Below are 17339 nucleotides of genomic sequence, written 5' to 3'. Positions count from 1 at the left end.
TCATGTGCCTTTTTTCTCTCACCAAATACAACAGAAGACCCGTGAAGTTCAACCACAGTTATAGGTTGATATGACTTTCCAGAGGCATGATGCACCCAAGGATCCCATTCTAGCACATTTGGCATAATTGAGAAAGGGAACCCTAAAAAGGTAACACCCTAACATATTAGGGGTACAAAGCATGATTGATGGTGAGTTAAGAGGTTAAATACAGTGAAAAATAGGAGTACCCTACACATGGAAGTTCAAGAACATTAAGGAAAGGATACTCAAAACCTTACAGGTGGCAAGAAAAGAGACTAGAAGACGACCACCCTAGTTTGGATGAGGACCTATGGCAATGGAAGCACTATTTCAGAAAGGAGGTCACTTCATGAGAAGCGTTACACTTTAGTGGAGTATTTTGATTGCTTGATGGTGAGTCTACCCCTTTGTAAGTGGGACATTTGGTGTAGAAGGGGCTTTAAGGGCATGATAAAGTGAATTTATGGGGCATTACACATTATTTGAGGTACATCCTACATATCTGATGCATGTTTCACCATTGAGACATTTGAGGCAAGGACACTTGGTTTGAGACATATTATGCACATTTGAAGGAAAGTCCATTGCACAAGGAAGCATTATGTGGCAATGTTGACATATTCCAAGCCTCTAAACAAAGGACAAATGGTACTCAAAAGAATTAGCAAGATGAAGAGTGGTGAGTTGTTAGGTCCCTATAATACTAGTGATTCCCCCATTGCTATTGTCATTGTATCTCTTATTGTTATTATTGTGCCCCATAGAATCCCACTATTGTTATTTTTGTGTCTTTATATTATTATTGTTAGGTCGGCTTGGTTATATTGTGACCCCTTAGACTCCTATATATAGAAAGGAGGTTTTGTCACTTGTATCATCCAAAAATTGTTCATTTGTGTAATGTAAAGAAGGTTGCCCCCTCGAAGACGCTGAATTCTAAGGCGTTGATCTATCTTTTCTATCTTTTTGTGAGTTGGTTTCATAACATTTGGTATCGGAGCTTTGGATTCTAGGGTTTCGCTGCTCCAAACAGGTCATCATGGAATTTTCGCTATAACTTTTTTTTTGCGAAGGGGTAGACTCACCATCAAGCAATCAAAATACTCCACTAAAGTGTAACGCTTCTCATGAAGTGACCTCCTTTCTGAAATAGTGCTTCCATTGCCATAGGTTCTCATCCAAACTAGGGTGGTCGTCTTCTAGTCTCTTTTCTTGCCACCTGTAAGGTTTCGAGTATCCTTTCCTTAATGTTCTTGAACTTCCATGTGTAGGGTACTCCTATTTTTCACTATATTTAACCTCTTAACTCACCATCAATCATGCTTTGTACCCCTAATATGTTAGGGTGTTACCTTTTTAGGGTTCCCTTTCTCAATTATGCCAAACGTGCTAGAATGGGATTCTCCATGACAATCTGCTCAAGTTAAACAGTGACACATCTTTGGGAAAAAAAGCAAGAGTAGGTCCAACTAACTCATGCCACATGTCATCATTTTGTGGATTAAGACTCTTTGGGTGTACTTTGTTCTCAACTTCCTCAAAGCTCCAAAATAAGTTGATTTGTTGATATTTATTGCCATCAATGGCCCTTATTCATTTTGAGGGTATGTTGGCCTTCTCCCCAAACTCCCAAAAAGTGTCTCGAAGGATGGTCGTGATTTGTTTGGATACAATGGTTCTCATTGCTTCAGGGATGTTTCATCCCCCCTCGCAAACTCTTTATAAGAGTTATTGTTCAATAAGCATGCTCCTCGTCCATCTTGTTAGCTCTGCTATATAACATTTACTTTCTAAAGCTGGAGGCAAACTTGGTCCTTGGTTGTGCTTGAAGAAGGCTTATAATGGTTGTCCTCACCTTCTCTTTTACCTCTCTAACCCTCCCTTCATCTCCATTTTCCGTGCTTTTTGATTAAAACTCATATAAAGTCCTTGGCTTTTAAGCCCCGAGCGCTAAAACCCATAGCTCATAAACCCGCGCCCATATGACTGTGCACCTTCACCTGTAACCTCCGTCGTCGATCTCTGCTTCCCAATCCAACGGCTCCCCGTCATATTCGATGGAAAACCCGCACGATTGTTTCCCCGCCATCCGATCATCTCCGCCATGATTAGACGGCGTTCGCTCTCCTCGCGCCCGCAAATCAATGGGACGTTAACACGCGATGGAGAGTGGTTTCCTCTCTCCTTCACTGCACGCGTCACGCGTTGAATGGCATCGCGCGCCATTGCCTTTTACCAACCAACTCCCCAAAGCCGGTGCGATCAATATCGCTTACCACTCGGTCATCCGTCCTCACCCGTTAACCTTCGCGCGTTTCCGCCGTCCGACGATTGTTGGATCTATCCTCTTGATCCAATGGCCCACGATCACCCCGCTCCCACCTCCTCCGATATCCCCGTTGATTCATCCCCGTCGTCTATCCTCTTGATCCGACGGCGGATTTTCCCCTTTGTAAGTGGGACATTTGGTGTAGAAGGGGCTTTAAGGGCATGATAAAGTGAATTTATGGGGCATTACACATTATTTGAGGTACATCCTACATATTTGATGCATGTTTCACCATTGAGACATTTGAGGCAAGGACACTTGGTTTGAGACATATTATGCACATTTGAAGGAAAGTCCATTGCACAAGGAAGCATTATGTGGCAATGTTGACATATTCCAAGCCTCTAAACAAAGGACAAATGGTACTCAAAAGAATTAGCAAGATGAAGAGTGGTGAGTTGTTAGGTCCCTATAATACTAGTGATCCCCCCATTGCTATTGTCATTGTATCTCTTATTGTTATTATTGTGCCCCATAGAATCCCACTATTGTTATTTTTGTGCCTTTATATTATTATTGTTAGGTCGGCTTGGTTATATTGTGACCCCTTAGACTCCTATATATAGAAAGGAGGTTTTGTCACTTGTATCATCCAAAAATTGTTCATTTGTGTAATGTAAAAAAGGTTGCCCCCTCGAAGACGCTGAATTCTAAGGCGTTGATCTATCTTTTCTATCTTTTTGTGAGTTGGTTTCACAACATTTGGTATCGGAGCTTTGGATTCTAGGGTTTCGCTGCTCCAAACAGGTCATCATGGAAGTCACTTTAAAATTAGACTTTAATAACTTTATCACTTAAAGTCACTTTTAAATTAGATTTGACTTTATAAAAATTATAAAGTTACTTTAGGAGAAAAATTGAATTCTTTTGGACACTTTTCCCTAGGCCAAAGATCAAAGCCTTAGGTAACCACCTGTCCTCCGGTACCAAATTTCAACACTCCCTCTTACCGAGGAAGGTGTTCCTCACCACACCCATCTTGTCTCTGAAGTAGTCATGCTTGCCCCGTGGGAAGGCTTTGGTAAGAATATCTGCAACCTGCTCATCAGTGGGAATATACTCAAGCTTCACAGCGCCCTTCTGAACACAATCTCTGATGAAATGATATTTGATCCCGATATGCTTTGACTGGTCATGAAATACTGGATTCTCCGTGAGTTTAATGCAACTCTGATTATCACAGTAAATCACTGAAGGTCTCAACAGCTGACCAAATAAGCCAAACAACATCTTGCGAAGCCAGATGGCCTCACAACTAGCTAGACTGGCTGCCATATACTCTGCTTCCGCTGAACTCAATGCTACTGACTGCTGCTTCCGGCTGAACCATGACATTACTGCCGAACCCAACCCAAAACAACACCCTGAAGTGCTCCTCCTATCATAAGCACAACCTGCCCAATCAGAATCAGTATAACCTGCCAATCTCACTCCATCCCCCTGCCTGTAGTCCAGACCATAATCCACTGTCCCCTGCAAGTACCGCAAAATGTGTTTTGCAGCCACCCAGTGAACCTTCCTAGGCTCACACATAAACTGACTCATCGTGTTGACTGCAAAACAAATATCTGGTCTAGTGTTGACCAAATACATCAAGGAACCAATCAGCTGCCTGTACAATGTGGGATCCACCAACTTGGAATCTGAAGCATAAAGCTTCTTCCAGTTGGTAATCATCGGTGTCGACATAGGTTTACAATCCTCCATGTGGAATCTGCCAAGGATGTCCACAATATACTTCCCCTGCCCCAGGAAAAAATGCCCCTCCTCCTGCCACACCTCCAAACCCAAAAAGTAATGCATCAAGCCGATGTCCTTCATCTCAAACTCCGCCGCAAGATCTCTCTTGCAGTGCTCTATGAGTCTCTTTGCACCTATAATGTCCAAGTCATCCACATACAGCACCAGAATGAGAGGCTCCTCACCTATCACAATAAAGTAAAGGTTCGGATCTGCCTCACTCTTTGTGAAACCCATCCCCTGCAAGTATGTATCTATCCTGGAGTACCAAGCTCTAGGAGCTTGCTTCAGTCCATAAAGGGCCTTCTTCAGTCTGCACACATGGGAATCCTTCCCATGCACCTCAAAGCCCTGTGGCTGCTCAATGTACACCTCCTCCTATATGAAGCCATTGAGAAATGCAGTCTTCACATCCATCTGGTGGATCTTCCAACCCATCTCTGCTGCTATCGATATAATGGAGCGGATCGAAGTATATCGAGCCACGGGAGCGAAGGTCTCCTCATAATCAACTCCCTCTACCTGGGAGAACCCTCTAGCCACAAACTTCGCTTTGAATTTCTCAATGTTGCCATCTGCAGCATGCTTTACCTTGTAAAGCCATCTGGAAGTAACCATGGATTCGCCCTCAGGCCTCGGCGCCACCTCCCAAACATCATTCTTCATGATGGAAGAATACTCCTCTTGCATGGCCTCTCTCCAGACCTGCTGGCTAGCTGCCTCCTCATAGCTAGAAGGCTCAGAGTCAAGGACGCTGATAGCCATTGCCATATAGCTACAAAACCTCTCAAGTGGTCTACTCTCTCTGATCGACCTCTTAGGCTCAGCAACAGATGTGGCATCTCTCAAGGTGTCCTGAAGCCACTTGGGCTTCCTCTTCCCTGAGCGCACTTCTCCCACTGGAGAATGAAACTCCTCATCATCATCAGGAGCCTGAACTCCTGATTGTCTGTCTGTTGTCCCCCTGCCTGCACCTGAACCTGTAGAAGTTGAGGTACCGTGTGAACTGTCCATCAGTGGACTCCCTAGTGAACTGCTTTGTGAACTGCTCTACATGCTGCCCAGAGCACCACCCCTCTAGCTCGGTGAGCCACTGCTCACTGATGGACCTGACATCCTCATAGATGTACCTCCAGATCCTCCTGATCCCTGCCCACTGGATCCCTGCGACTGACTCAACTACTGCTGAGGGTCTGGCTGATCCAGATACTCTAACTCCCGTGATCTCCTAAAGGCCCTGTCCTCCTCGAATTTCACATCCCGCCTGACAACAACTTTCCTCTGTGCAGCAATGTAAATCCGAAAGGCCTTTGAGGTCTCACTGTAGCCCACAAAGATACCCTTCTCTGCGGTGGGCTCTAGTTTGGTCCTCTTCTCCTTGGGTATGTAGGAGTATGTAATGCACCCAAAGATACGAAGATGACCAATATCAGGCTTCTTCCCAGAAAAAGCCTCCTCCGGAGTCATGTTCCCCAAGGCACGATGCGGACTCCTGTTCTGCAAATAAACAGCTGTGTTGCAGGCCTCTACCCATAAGAACAATGGCAACCCCTGATCATGTAACATGGCTTTGGCAGCCCCTACGATGGATCTGTTCTTCCTCTCTGCAACCCCGTTCTGCTGGGGGTTGTAAGGAACAGTGAACTCCCTCCTAATGCCTGCCTCCGCACAATAGTCAACAAACTCTCCAAGGGTGTACTCTCCCCCATTGTCTAACCTCAAGGACTTGATCTTCCGACCTGTCTGTGTCTCCACAAGAGCTCTGAACTCCTGAAACCGCTTGAAGACCTCACTCTTAGTCTTCAAGAAATAAATCCAGGTCCTCCTGGAGTGATCATCAATGAATAAAACATAGTACTCATATCCACTCAAGGAAACATGAGACATCCGACCACTCACATCAGAATGAATCAAATCAAGAATCTCAGTCGCTCTGCTGTCACTGCTGGGAAAAGGGGATTTGGCAAACTTGCCCATCGCACATCCTCTGCAAGTATCAAAGTGATCAGTACTAAAATCTGGCACACCTGTAGTGATCTCCCGCAAGGTCCTCAAGGGTCAATGATACATATGCCCCATCCTATGGTGCCAAATCTCACACAGCTCAGAACTGCTAGCTCTGCTGTCGGTACTACTGCTCAATGCCAAAAGGGGCTGGAATGCAAACTTGTACACCTTTGCATGGCGTACACCTATCACTCTAGCTGAATCAGCTGGAGTGCCCCTGGGATACATCAACACCTGTCCTCCTCTGAACAGTACCTCATATCCTCTATCCTCCAAAGCTGAGATGGATATGAGGTTCTTCCTCATCCCTGGCACATAAAGAACATCTGACACCTTCAAGGGAGGTTTGGACTCCCTCTGAAATGTCAGTGTCCCCACACCGACTGCTCTAACAACTCTGTCATCACCGAGTACTACCTCTATATCAGTGCCACTCTCTGAAAGCTCTGAGAAGTACTCACGGACTCCTGTCATGTGACGTGAAGCCCCACTGTCCACATACCAGATACCCGAAGATGCTCCGCTAATCAAGGGAAAAGCATGCTCCCTCTGAACCTGTGTGGCAGGTGATCCTGCACTAGAGGACTTACACGCAGTGAACGCAAACTCCCAGTCAAAACGACCTGCAAAGTCCTCAACCTCTGCTGAAGCTGCCATGCTCTGGTTCTTCCCCTTCTTCTTCTTCTTCTCCGGACACACAACTGCATAGTGTCCCATCTTTTGACAATTCCAACACTTCACCTTGGAATAGTCCTTCTGTGTGTTATCCTGTTTACCTTTACCTTTGCCTTTGCCCCCACCATTGCTTGTGGAAGCCTGCTTCTTCCCTTTGCCTTTCTTGCCTCCTGCCACCAGTGCTACATCCTCATCCTGCTCAACTGGCTTGGTTGCCCCAAGCTAACCTTTCCTGATCTCTGTCTGAATGCAGTCATCCCAAAACCTCTCCCATGTGGGAAGGGTCTCACGTGCACAAACCCCATCAACAAAGTTCATCCATGAACGGGGGAGGCCATTCACTGCAATCCGCACCAACTCAGTGGGTGGAATGACCTCTCCAACTGCTGCCAACTCATCTCTCACATTAGTAATCTTTGTGAGATATCCAGCTGCACTATCATTACCCATCTTAATGGTCTTCAGCTTCTCCTTCAGGACCATTTTCCGGTTCTCATTGGTACTCTGGTAGAGATTGGACAATGCTGTCCACATCTCATGGGCATTTCTCTTTCCTCTCACATGAGGAATGCAATGGTCTTTGACTCCGTCTAGAATTAGTCTCTTACCCTTGTTGTTCCTTTTATTATACTCAGCCAACTGAGTGGCATCAGTAGGCACATCAACAGGGTTCTATGTGGTATGCACCATGACGTCCCAAGCTTCTGCCTCCTCAAAGATACTCTGCATTCTCTCCTTCCAAACGTTGTAATTGGAATGCCCATCCAACCTATCCTCCACCCTCAATCCCAATGACATCCTGCTGTCCTAAAACTGAAAAATAGCACTGCTGTAGTAAAGATAAAACTGTTGTTTGTGAAAAATCAGCTTGCTGGAATTTTCTGAGTGAAAAATCAGCAGGCTGTAATTTTCCTCCTTGTTGTCCCAAACTGCACTTCAGCACTCCAGCTCTGATACCATGAAAAAATTTCTCATTTCCCACCTCGGCTTTCAGTTTCACCTTATTTCTCCAAAATAGTTAAATGTCCTTTCCCATATCCATACATTCAACAACTGAAAAATAAATTTTGCTGAAAACACAAATTCTGGAAATTTTACAGAATGCTGGAAAATGTAGAAATATAAAAATCAGCACATACAAACAGCCATTTAACTCATTTAAACACAGTGATTTTTGGTCAAGGTGACCCTAGAAAAACCCCCTACAACTCTTGGGGAAAACCAGTTCGAGAGCTCCTTCTTATTTCTGAAAAATGCCTTTTACAGTGAGAAATATTCAGCAAAAAATCAGCAAGCAAATTTTACAACTTATCTCGTTTTTCGTGCCTCACAGCCACCTGGAAAAATTTGCAACAGCAAACAGAACAGCAATAAATGTTGTACAGCCTCCTAGAAAAGCGTGCAAGCTGCCATAAATACGCTATACAGATTTCCTCTATTTGCGTGCAGAAAAAACAGCAGTACGACTGTACGGATTTGCCTTGATTTGCGTGCCAAGGTACAGCCACTTGCTGTACAGATTTCTGCTCCTCGATTTCTGTGCACTTGCTGTACGGATTTCTAGAAAATTGTGCCCAATATATGTCTTTCATTGTGTGCTAACTCAGCTGTATGGATTTGCTAAAACACTGCCTTGGAATGTGTGCCAAACTGCTGCCTCCTTCTTCTCCCTGTCCAGAAATCTCCCTTGCTCTCTTGCTCTCCTTCTCTCAATCTGCTCATGAAAGAATGAATGACCTTTTCCTCATTTTCCTCCCTTAATCTAACCCTAAGTGACTTTTGAGAAATCCCTAAATCCAATGGCTGAAATAGATTGAGATCTAGGGCTGAGATTAAATGCTCATTTAAATCTCACTTTCTATTTTTTAATTCACCCCACTTTAATAAAGACCCACTTAGTCATTTATTTCCAAAGTCACTTTTCCTTTCTAATTTTACATTGAATTTAATAAAGTCACTTTAAAATTAGACTTTAGTAACTTTATCACTTAAAGTCACTTTTAAATTAGATTTGACTTTATAAAAATTATAAAGTCACTTAGGAGAAAAATTAAATTCTTTTGGACACTTTTCCCTAGGCCAAAGATCAAAGCCTTAGGGAACCACCTGTCCTCCGGTACCAAATTTCAACACTTGGTTTCATAACATGAGTGGAGAAAAGTTAAACTTGGACCTATCATCTAAAGAAGGACATAATGGAATATCATTTGCAATGTAAAAGAAAAGCGCTAGGGTTTATGAGCTCTCCAATTGTATACTAGAGCTAAGGAAAGCTCTAGACAGTATAGAAAAGCCCCAAGGAGGTGCACACTAGGTAAGCGAGACTTTCCATGGATAAAAATATTGTTCTCTCTTTCAAACCATAGATTGGTGAAGCCCTAATTTGGGATGGAGAAAGGTACAAATAGAGGGAATATTGATTTGATAGAGGCATGGTTTGAAGAGTAGGAAATCCCCTCCAAGCTTAGCTGAAGATCTTTTGTGAGAAAGAAATCAAGGGGTGTGTTAATGTGAGGTTCTTCATCTTTCTTTTGTTTTCTTGCATCATTTTGATTGTTGGAGATTACTAGTACAAATACACTGGAATAATATTTGTAGAGGGCAATTTTGCTCCAATAAGAGGACATTAGGATCAAGGTGAAACCCTCCCTTTTCCCATTGTAATAATTGTGATTTTTGAAGGATATTTTCTATTTTAATGTCTCTGTTAGGGTTGTTCACTCTATTTTAAGGGCTTCCCTAGCGAGGGTTGAAAGTTAAGTATGGTACATTTAAGCCCTCTTGATCTTTGGCCTAAAGAATAATGTAATGTTGGTTGTTCATTCTCTAAAGAAGATTTTCTACTTTCGTCTACTTAGTTTATGATTGTATAGGTGGCTGTCCTTTAATTTTTCATGGTTGCACGCTATTACTTGGCTGATTTTGTGCTTGTTGTGGGGAGCATCTTTGGAAGAGCCGTCCTTTAATTTTGTGCATTTTGAAGTAAATACGTGCAAATATTTTTGAGTGTATTTATTATTTATAACAGCCTTACTATGCCCCCTTCCATATTGTTCAAATCCTCTTGATTGTCGTTCTTGACTCTATCACCCATCACCCAATTGGATAGGCATTGGTCTTGGCAATCCACTATTCCATTATTTCTAAAGAAAGCGATAAACATCTTTTCTAGAGTTCCCCAGTTTCTGCCAAAGGAGAGTCGGCCTAAAGTGAGAGGAGTTGCTAAAGTGACAATGGGCACCTTTCTATGTGCCTCTAGGGTTGCATTTGGTTTTGGAACTTTGATTACCTTTAAGTGCAGGTCCAGGAGGTAGCACGTTGAAGCTGTTGACATTGGTTGGGAAATGAATTTTAGGATCTTCCGACCTGAAACTTCCCAGGCTTAACCCACAGGGATATGTGTACAAAGGAACATATGGCCTTCTGTCATGTCACGAAACAGAGACTACGTAGAGTCCACATCAGTTGTGGATGATTAGGTAACCATGGGAGTTGAAACAGTTAGACTCCATGCAACAATCCAGCTTCTAAAGCTAAAATAAAATCATAAGGACTAGAAAGAGAAAGGATTTTGGGCCTCCATTTGCTGTTGCCGTAAGAGGCTCTTGGCCATGAGTGTAGTAGTGGGACCTTCAGGCTTGTGTGATTTAATAAGTTTCAGAGATTTTGAAGCCCTCTGTAATTTAATTAAAAGGTAACAGAATCTTTGTTGTATTTATGCTGTGTATGAATTTTAATTGCAGCCTTGCATATGTACTATTTTCTTTCGCTTTGTAAATCTGATTTGCAGGCCTACACATGCATCAGTCCCCCATGAAATCCGAATATTTACCCACGTGCTGAAAGTAAATAATCTTCACTACTTGAACACAACTTGCTGATATTAAAAGTTTTGCATTCCACGCCGGTTTCTATCTAATTCCCATTTCTTGCAGTTTGTGGTATCATCTATGCTAAATGTTTGATGCCTGAAAAATACTGACTTAAAGTTACCTGCAAAGGGGTTCATAGATGCAAAGTCAAACAACTCATCTGCAGAACAGCCCATTAACACTTGGGCTGGCCGATCAAAGCAGATCACCACCATTACTTTGGATTCGCTTGCAACCGAGAGCTGCCAACACAACACAAACTTGTTTAAAAAATAAATAAAAAAGAACCATGATAAGCTCAAGGAGACAGAGGAATCTAACACTGTCTAACGTTGGGCACAATCTTGGGAATAATATTAGGTCTCTGCTATGTGTGAAAGTGAAAGCTGAAACCACCCATCAGGACTTGAAATCATGCTCAATTGATTCAAACTTTGCAGCAATTCACCTCCAGATAAACCCGCTTCCTCCTTGGCATTGCCGAATATTCCTATTGAGACAGAAGGCATATGTCGTGTGTGTGGCTAACGAAAGTGCCTTCAAAGGGGGATTGCAATTATGAATACAGATTTGCATATTGCGATCATTCACAAACTAACAGACCAAACCCACTTCATGTCGTACTTCTATAGGGCCATTGCATTTTAACCAGAAGAAAACAAACAGGGATCGCTGAAAGCGTACTTTACAATTCAATAATAATGTCTATGCTTAAACCTATTAAAAATTTTCTCTGTACAAAACAAATGTTTTTGGAGTGCAGTGTAACATACAAGTATGCGGTACACTCGTTTGGAAGCAACAGGGACGAGTGGTTGATTAAAGGAGCGTGACCTGCAATGTTGACATTCATAACCACCGAATACAGAAGAAGACTCACTTCCCTTGTCTGGTATCACTCTCTCGCAGTTCTTACACACTCTGTACCTGCAATTGTAGGGTTACTTAATGAGGAGATATTCACGATTCATGAATTGTTCATTTTTCTGAAGTCAGTGACCTGCCCAATACTGTAAATCTCAAAATTTCACAATTCGATAATCATTCTGAGCTAGTCGAATCCAATAAATTAAGGTCACCCAAATGTATCGCGTTGGGTACCAGAAATTTGAAGAATCCATTGCAACGATGGTGCAGAAGGGCAGAAGCAGGTCTGCATTAGCCATAGCGTAGGGCTCCAAATGGAAACGGGTTTGAAATCTGAATCGGAGTGGTTTTTGTACCTTTCCACTTGTATGCCTTATGGCTTTGGAGGTGACCATAGTTGAAGTAAAATACTGGATAACTTCTTATTTAAATTTTTTATATTCGCACATCTCATCATAAAGCCTAGACCTTACAAATGTGAGTTAGAATTGGATGTATATATAATATATATATTGTTTTTTTAATGTGATTTTTGAGTGGTTAATATAGTTTAGATTTATTTTAAATTTGGATTTACTAAGTTTTTATAGGATTAAATTTTTTTTAGTCAGAAAGAGATTTATATCTTAAAAAAATACTAGATTAGGAGTTAATATAGTTCTAGACTAGTTTATTATTAATGTTCTGTGACTCATAATGATGAATGATAATTTCTCTGAATTAATCATAATATTATTTTAAGAGTCAAAATGAAAATGTTTTATTGATAATTATCATTATTATTTATTTTATTTTATTGTTTAATTTAATTTATTTATTTGATCCATTGGGTAATTACCCTTAACTTCTTCTTTTTTTATTGAGCTTAAAGTACAACATTTCCCCATATCTATTTACATCACTACAAAATTTCCCCATACCTTTTTGCTTTTAGATTTAATTCAAAAAAATGTTATAAAATAAAATATTTTGATTTTGGAATGAGTTATAGTTTTTGTGCAAGTGGTATTAATAAGCCATGGTGTTGCTCCATGGTATTGTAACAAAGTTTATTTACAAGTTAATAATATTCATGGTAAAATGGGGGTGAATATTTATGGTTAAAAATCTTGTTATATTTGTAAGTATTAAATTTTTATGTGCTTATTGATAAATTTTAAATATAATTGTAAAATCATTATTTTAATTTATATGGTAAAATGGATTTTAATTCATAACTACTATTTATATGTTATATTTTTTAATGGAGTTGTCTTTAGTGACTTTTTGGACTTTCCAATGCCAGAATCCGGTGGAAAAAATTGAGGTTAAATCTTGATTTGTGGTATTTAAATTGGTGCTTTGACTATATATGGATTCAACACCCTGAAAAATCCCTAGGGCACTTCGATGGTGCAGGGGGTACCCATCAAACTTGTGATTTCAATAAATTCATGTTGTATTTTAGAGAAATTAGACCAGAAAAACCCCCCCAAAAAACTTCCAAAAAGTCGCACTAAAGACAACTCATTTTTTAATGTGATATCTATATAATGATTTTCTTTTATCTAAAACAGTGTTCATAATTTTATTAATAAAAACAAAATTACAATAACTTTTTAAGTTTGGTGAGGCTATATCATGGTCATGTTCAATAATAATACCCAAATAGGGTAGGGAATCGAATCGGTAACTTAACATTTAAGAGTGTTAAGATGTTCAATAATAATACCCAAATAGGGTAGGGAATTGAATCGATAACTTAACATTTAAGAGTGCCTTAACAATGCACCCAATTACCATGTATCAAAGACCCCATGGATAAAGCAAAATTGCAATATATATATATATATATATATATATATATATATTTGAATTTAAAAAATGTTTACATATGACCTCTAAAATTTAACATCTAATGCCTACACATTGCCCCTATGTTGAGTTGTAGAGTGCCTCTCAGTGCAATAATGGGATGTTATCCACACACATAGTTTTAAATCTCATAAGGGACATCTTTGACCCATTGTGATGAGGCTCAAGGAGTAGGCTCCCCCACAAATTGATGGTATATATGGCTTATAGGTTGTTGGATATACTCTTGGTGTTATAGTAGCAATCACTAGGTTTGATTTTCGGCTTCACTCAAATTACTCTAACGAGTTTGTAACAACTCTGGTTAAAAGATCATGTAACAAAAGTAAATAAAGGCAAAATAAGACCACGGGTAAGAGACATGTATTCCAAGATGAATGTTGGGCAAATATATCCTAGTGGGCATCACTGAATGTGTGTTTTGGCTAAGGAAAATTGGCAAAGGCGAAGGCAAATGCATTAAAAGGAAAAAAGACATTTTTTGCACATTTATTTATGAAAATAAAGGAAATTAGGAGAAAACGAAGGTGAAAGGTCATAGGTTGCATGCAAGGACGAAAATAATGGAAAATGAAGAAAATAGAGGCCTCATCAATAAAAAAGATTCTGAGGATTAGTTGGCAAGTCTTGACACTGTAAGCTCTTGGTCAGTTCAAGTTTGGAGCTCTCTCATTATTCTCTCTCTCTCTCTCTCTCTCTCTCTCTCTCTCTCTCTTGGTCACTTAGAGTTTTGGTGGCCTGGGTGTAGGCAATATGGTCAAACGCCTGAGACTTGATATAATTTCTTCAATTTCTTGTTGAATTCCTCTTTTTGCTTCAACAAGTGTATCAGTCATCTATTAACAGCTTCATGAATTTTCCTTTGATACACTCCAACCTTCGTTATAGGCGCAAATCATGAAATAAGCCTGTTTCCTTCCTCGGGACTATAATTCCATAAGAATTATAACGATAGACTATTGTTGCTTTAAAACAAGTGAAAATGTGTTTAAAACGCAATGAACGCAGTCGCGGCTTTTTCATCATTCCAAAGGAACATAATACACTATTGACACTTTAATATCAATATATTGTTAATTCTAAAGAATTAACTATCGGCGCTTTCAATTTCAAACTGTGTTTGAACACAATTAACACTATTGGCGATCTATAATCGCCCTTCCAAGCTCCCTCCTCCGACGCGATAACACATAGTGTTATCAGAGGTCGCAATCGGAGACTCCAGTACTCCCAAGGTAAGGCTCCTTCCGCTCCGATCTGGCGATGCAATAACAATCACGGACCCAATATCCTTTTAACTCCTCTCTATAGTGTTTCAGGTCCGGGCTGTCGGGGTTTCGGACTTTGGCGGTTCCAAGGTCCTTCCTGCTCCACTTGTGGCACTGTGATGCGATCTTGGTTTGGACCCGACATGGGAATGAACCAGAGCTTATAAAAATTTTAAGTCCAGAACTCTGCTGCGGCTAAGTAATTTCACAAATTCTCTGTGTAAAACAGAGTTTCTGCTTGGAAGCTCAACAATGCATATAAGAGGCAATAGATGTGTCGATTGTAAGGGAAAACACAATTAACAAGTTTAAAACCAATGTTAAGAGGAAAAATTGATCTGAATCACCATTGACAACGTTCATAAAGCAAGAATCGCCACCAGATACAAATACAAATTACAATCAACAGAGTACCATAACATCAGATGCATAGAGAGGGGTTTTTGCAGATGATAATGCTTCTGGGCACCTCTAACTCAGAGCGTCCCGTTATTTTCCTTAATAGATAAAGCCTTCTCGGCCCTTATCCTTTACAAAAGCATGGCTTTTTACATAGAGTGATTTAAAGCAAGCATTCATAAAAACTTATTATCGCTTATCCATAGGCGATTATTATAGAATGCTTTTATTCTTAATTCTATCCCTATCTCAAACTAGAAAAGCATGGAAACTGCTAGCTAAAGGACCCCACTCCTTTGCCTGTAGATATTTTTTGGATTTTTTGGAATAAGTTTGAAGATTTTACCTCCAAGTCACATTCTCCTGCATCAGACTCTTGAGGACAAAATTCTTCATGGGCTTCTGTCCATGAGCTCATCTATAGAACTGCCTAGTTTCTGTAGCATGTCTTTTGTAACCCAAGTAGCTTCAACGGTTGGTTGATCCTTCCATTTTATCAAATACTGGAAGTATTCTCGTCCCCTTGTTTTCTTAAACACCTTCTTGTCCAGAATTCTTTCGGGCTGCAATTCCTTTGCTGTGGGTAACTGTTTTACCAAATCAATCTCTTGTGTCTCTTGATCTTGTGTTGTATCATCTGCAGTTTTATCTTCATACTTGTACAAGCCTGCAACACTCTGCACGGTCCAATTTTTTTGAACTTCAGTTTGTTATACTCCCTCTTTGGAAACCTCTCCTTTTTGAGATGTGCTAAAACCAGATCTCCAACTTCAAAGTTCACCTCTCTTCTTCTCATGTATGCTCTGGTCTTGTACTTGATGTTTCTATCCTGCAACTGTTGTTTCACTTGTTCATGTATTGCTTGCATTTCTGAAGCAAAATCTTCACCCTCTGCACTTCTCATCTCATCTTTTCCCAAGTTTCTTAACTCAGATACTCCTCTTGGATGCATTCCATAAACAATATGGAATGGACTCTGTCTTGTACTCCTGTTAGGTGATTCATTATATGCATATTCAACTTGTGCCAATACTTGATCCCATTGCTTTGGATGTTCTGCAGTAAGGCTCCTTAAAAGATTGCCCAAACTCATGTTCACAACTTCAGTCTATCCATCAATTTGTGGATGATAGGCAGAACTGAAACTTAATTTAGTTCCCAATTTCTTCCATAGTGTCCTCCAGAAATGTCCAACAAATTTGGAATCCCTATCTGAGACAGTACTCTTAGGCAACCCATGTAATCTTACAACCTCCTTAAAAAACAAATTAGCAATGTGAGAAGCATCACTAGTTTTATAGCATGGAATAAAGTGTGCCATTTTTGAAAATCTGTCCACTACAACAAAAATTGAATCATTGCCTCTTTGAATCTTTGGTAAACCCAAAACAAAATCCATACTTACCATATCCCAAGGCCTATCTGGATTTGGTAATGGGATATACAAACCTGTGTTTTGGCTCCTTCCCTTTTGCATATTGACAAATTTTACAAGTTCTCACATACTTCTCCACTTCAGATTTCATTTTCGGCCAGAAATAAAATCTGTTCAACTGTTCAAAAGTCTTCTCTATGCCAAAATGTCTTGCAAGTCCTCCACTATGTTTCTCTTTGATTAAATTCTCCCTCATTGAACAATTTGGTATGCACAGCTGATTTTTCTTAAACAACAGCCCATGTTGTAAGAAGTAATCCAACCATCTACTCCTATCCATCAAAACATGATTTTTACAAGCTTCAAATGCCTCTTTAAAATCTGGATCTGTTTCATACAATTATTTAAGAAAATCAAAACCCAACACTTGGATTTGACTCTCTTGAAATAATACACTTCTCCTACTTAAGGCATCTGCAACTTTGTTTGATTGACCATTTATATGCTTCAAAACAAAATGGAAACCTTGAAGATACTCTACCCATTTGGCATGTTTCTGACTATGTTTTGGTTGCTGCATAATATACTATAGTGCATGGTTAACTGAATAAAGGATGAATTCCTTTGACATTATATAATGCCTCCATTTCTTCAATGTCTGCACAACTGCATAGAACTCCTTATCATAAGAAGAATACTTCTTTTCGGAATCATTTAGCTTTTCACTAAAATAGGCTATAGGTCTATCTTCCTGACTTAATACACCTCCAATAGCTTCTCTGCTGGCATCACACTTCACTTGGAAAGGCTTACTAAAATCAGGTAAAACCAAAATAGGCTTTTTAGTGATTTTCTTCTTTAACAGATGAAAATTTATGCTTCAACAGTCCATCTAAATGGTTGTTTGTCCTTCTTTATGGTCTCAATAA

The 17339-nt window shown here is 40.2% G+C and overlaps 1 protein-coding gene across 1 annotated transcript in view; it reads right to left on the bottom strand.

Annotated features, from left to right (window-relative positions):
• The window catches only part of LOC149189998 (replication factor-A carboxy-terminal domain protein), a 35663-nt gene extending 23763 nt beyond the window's left edge, over positions 1–11900 (bottom strand). The window contains exons 1-3 of the mRNA XM_089411997.1: positions 11749–11900; positions 11421–11574; positions 10769–10889 (exon numbers count right to left, since the gene is read on the bottom strand). Of these exons, the coding sequence (XP_089268123.1) occupies positions 10769–10889; positions 11421–11574; positions 11749–11813 (340 nt within the window). The 5' untranslated portion in view covers positions 11814–11900. The remainder of the gene's footprint in view (positions 1–10768; positions 10890–11420; positions 11575–11748) is intronic.
• Positions 11901–17339: the final 5439 nt, after the last annotated feature.

The sequence above is a fragment of the Pinus tabuliformis genome, chromosome 3_1 (assembly GCF_031772625.1).
Source record: "Pinus tabuliformis cultivar Carrire ecotype Pingquan chromosome 3_1, CPIR1, whole genome shotgun sequence".
Taxonomy (NCBI): domain Eukaryota; kingdom Viridiplantae; phylum Streptophyta; class Pinopsida; order Pinales; family Pinaceae; genus Pinus; species Pinus tabuliformis.
Note: the sequence above shows the minus strand (reverse complement) of the source record. Positions and strands in the feature narration are given on the sequence as shown.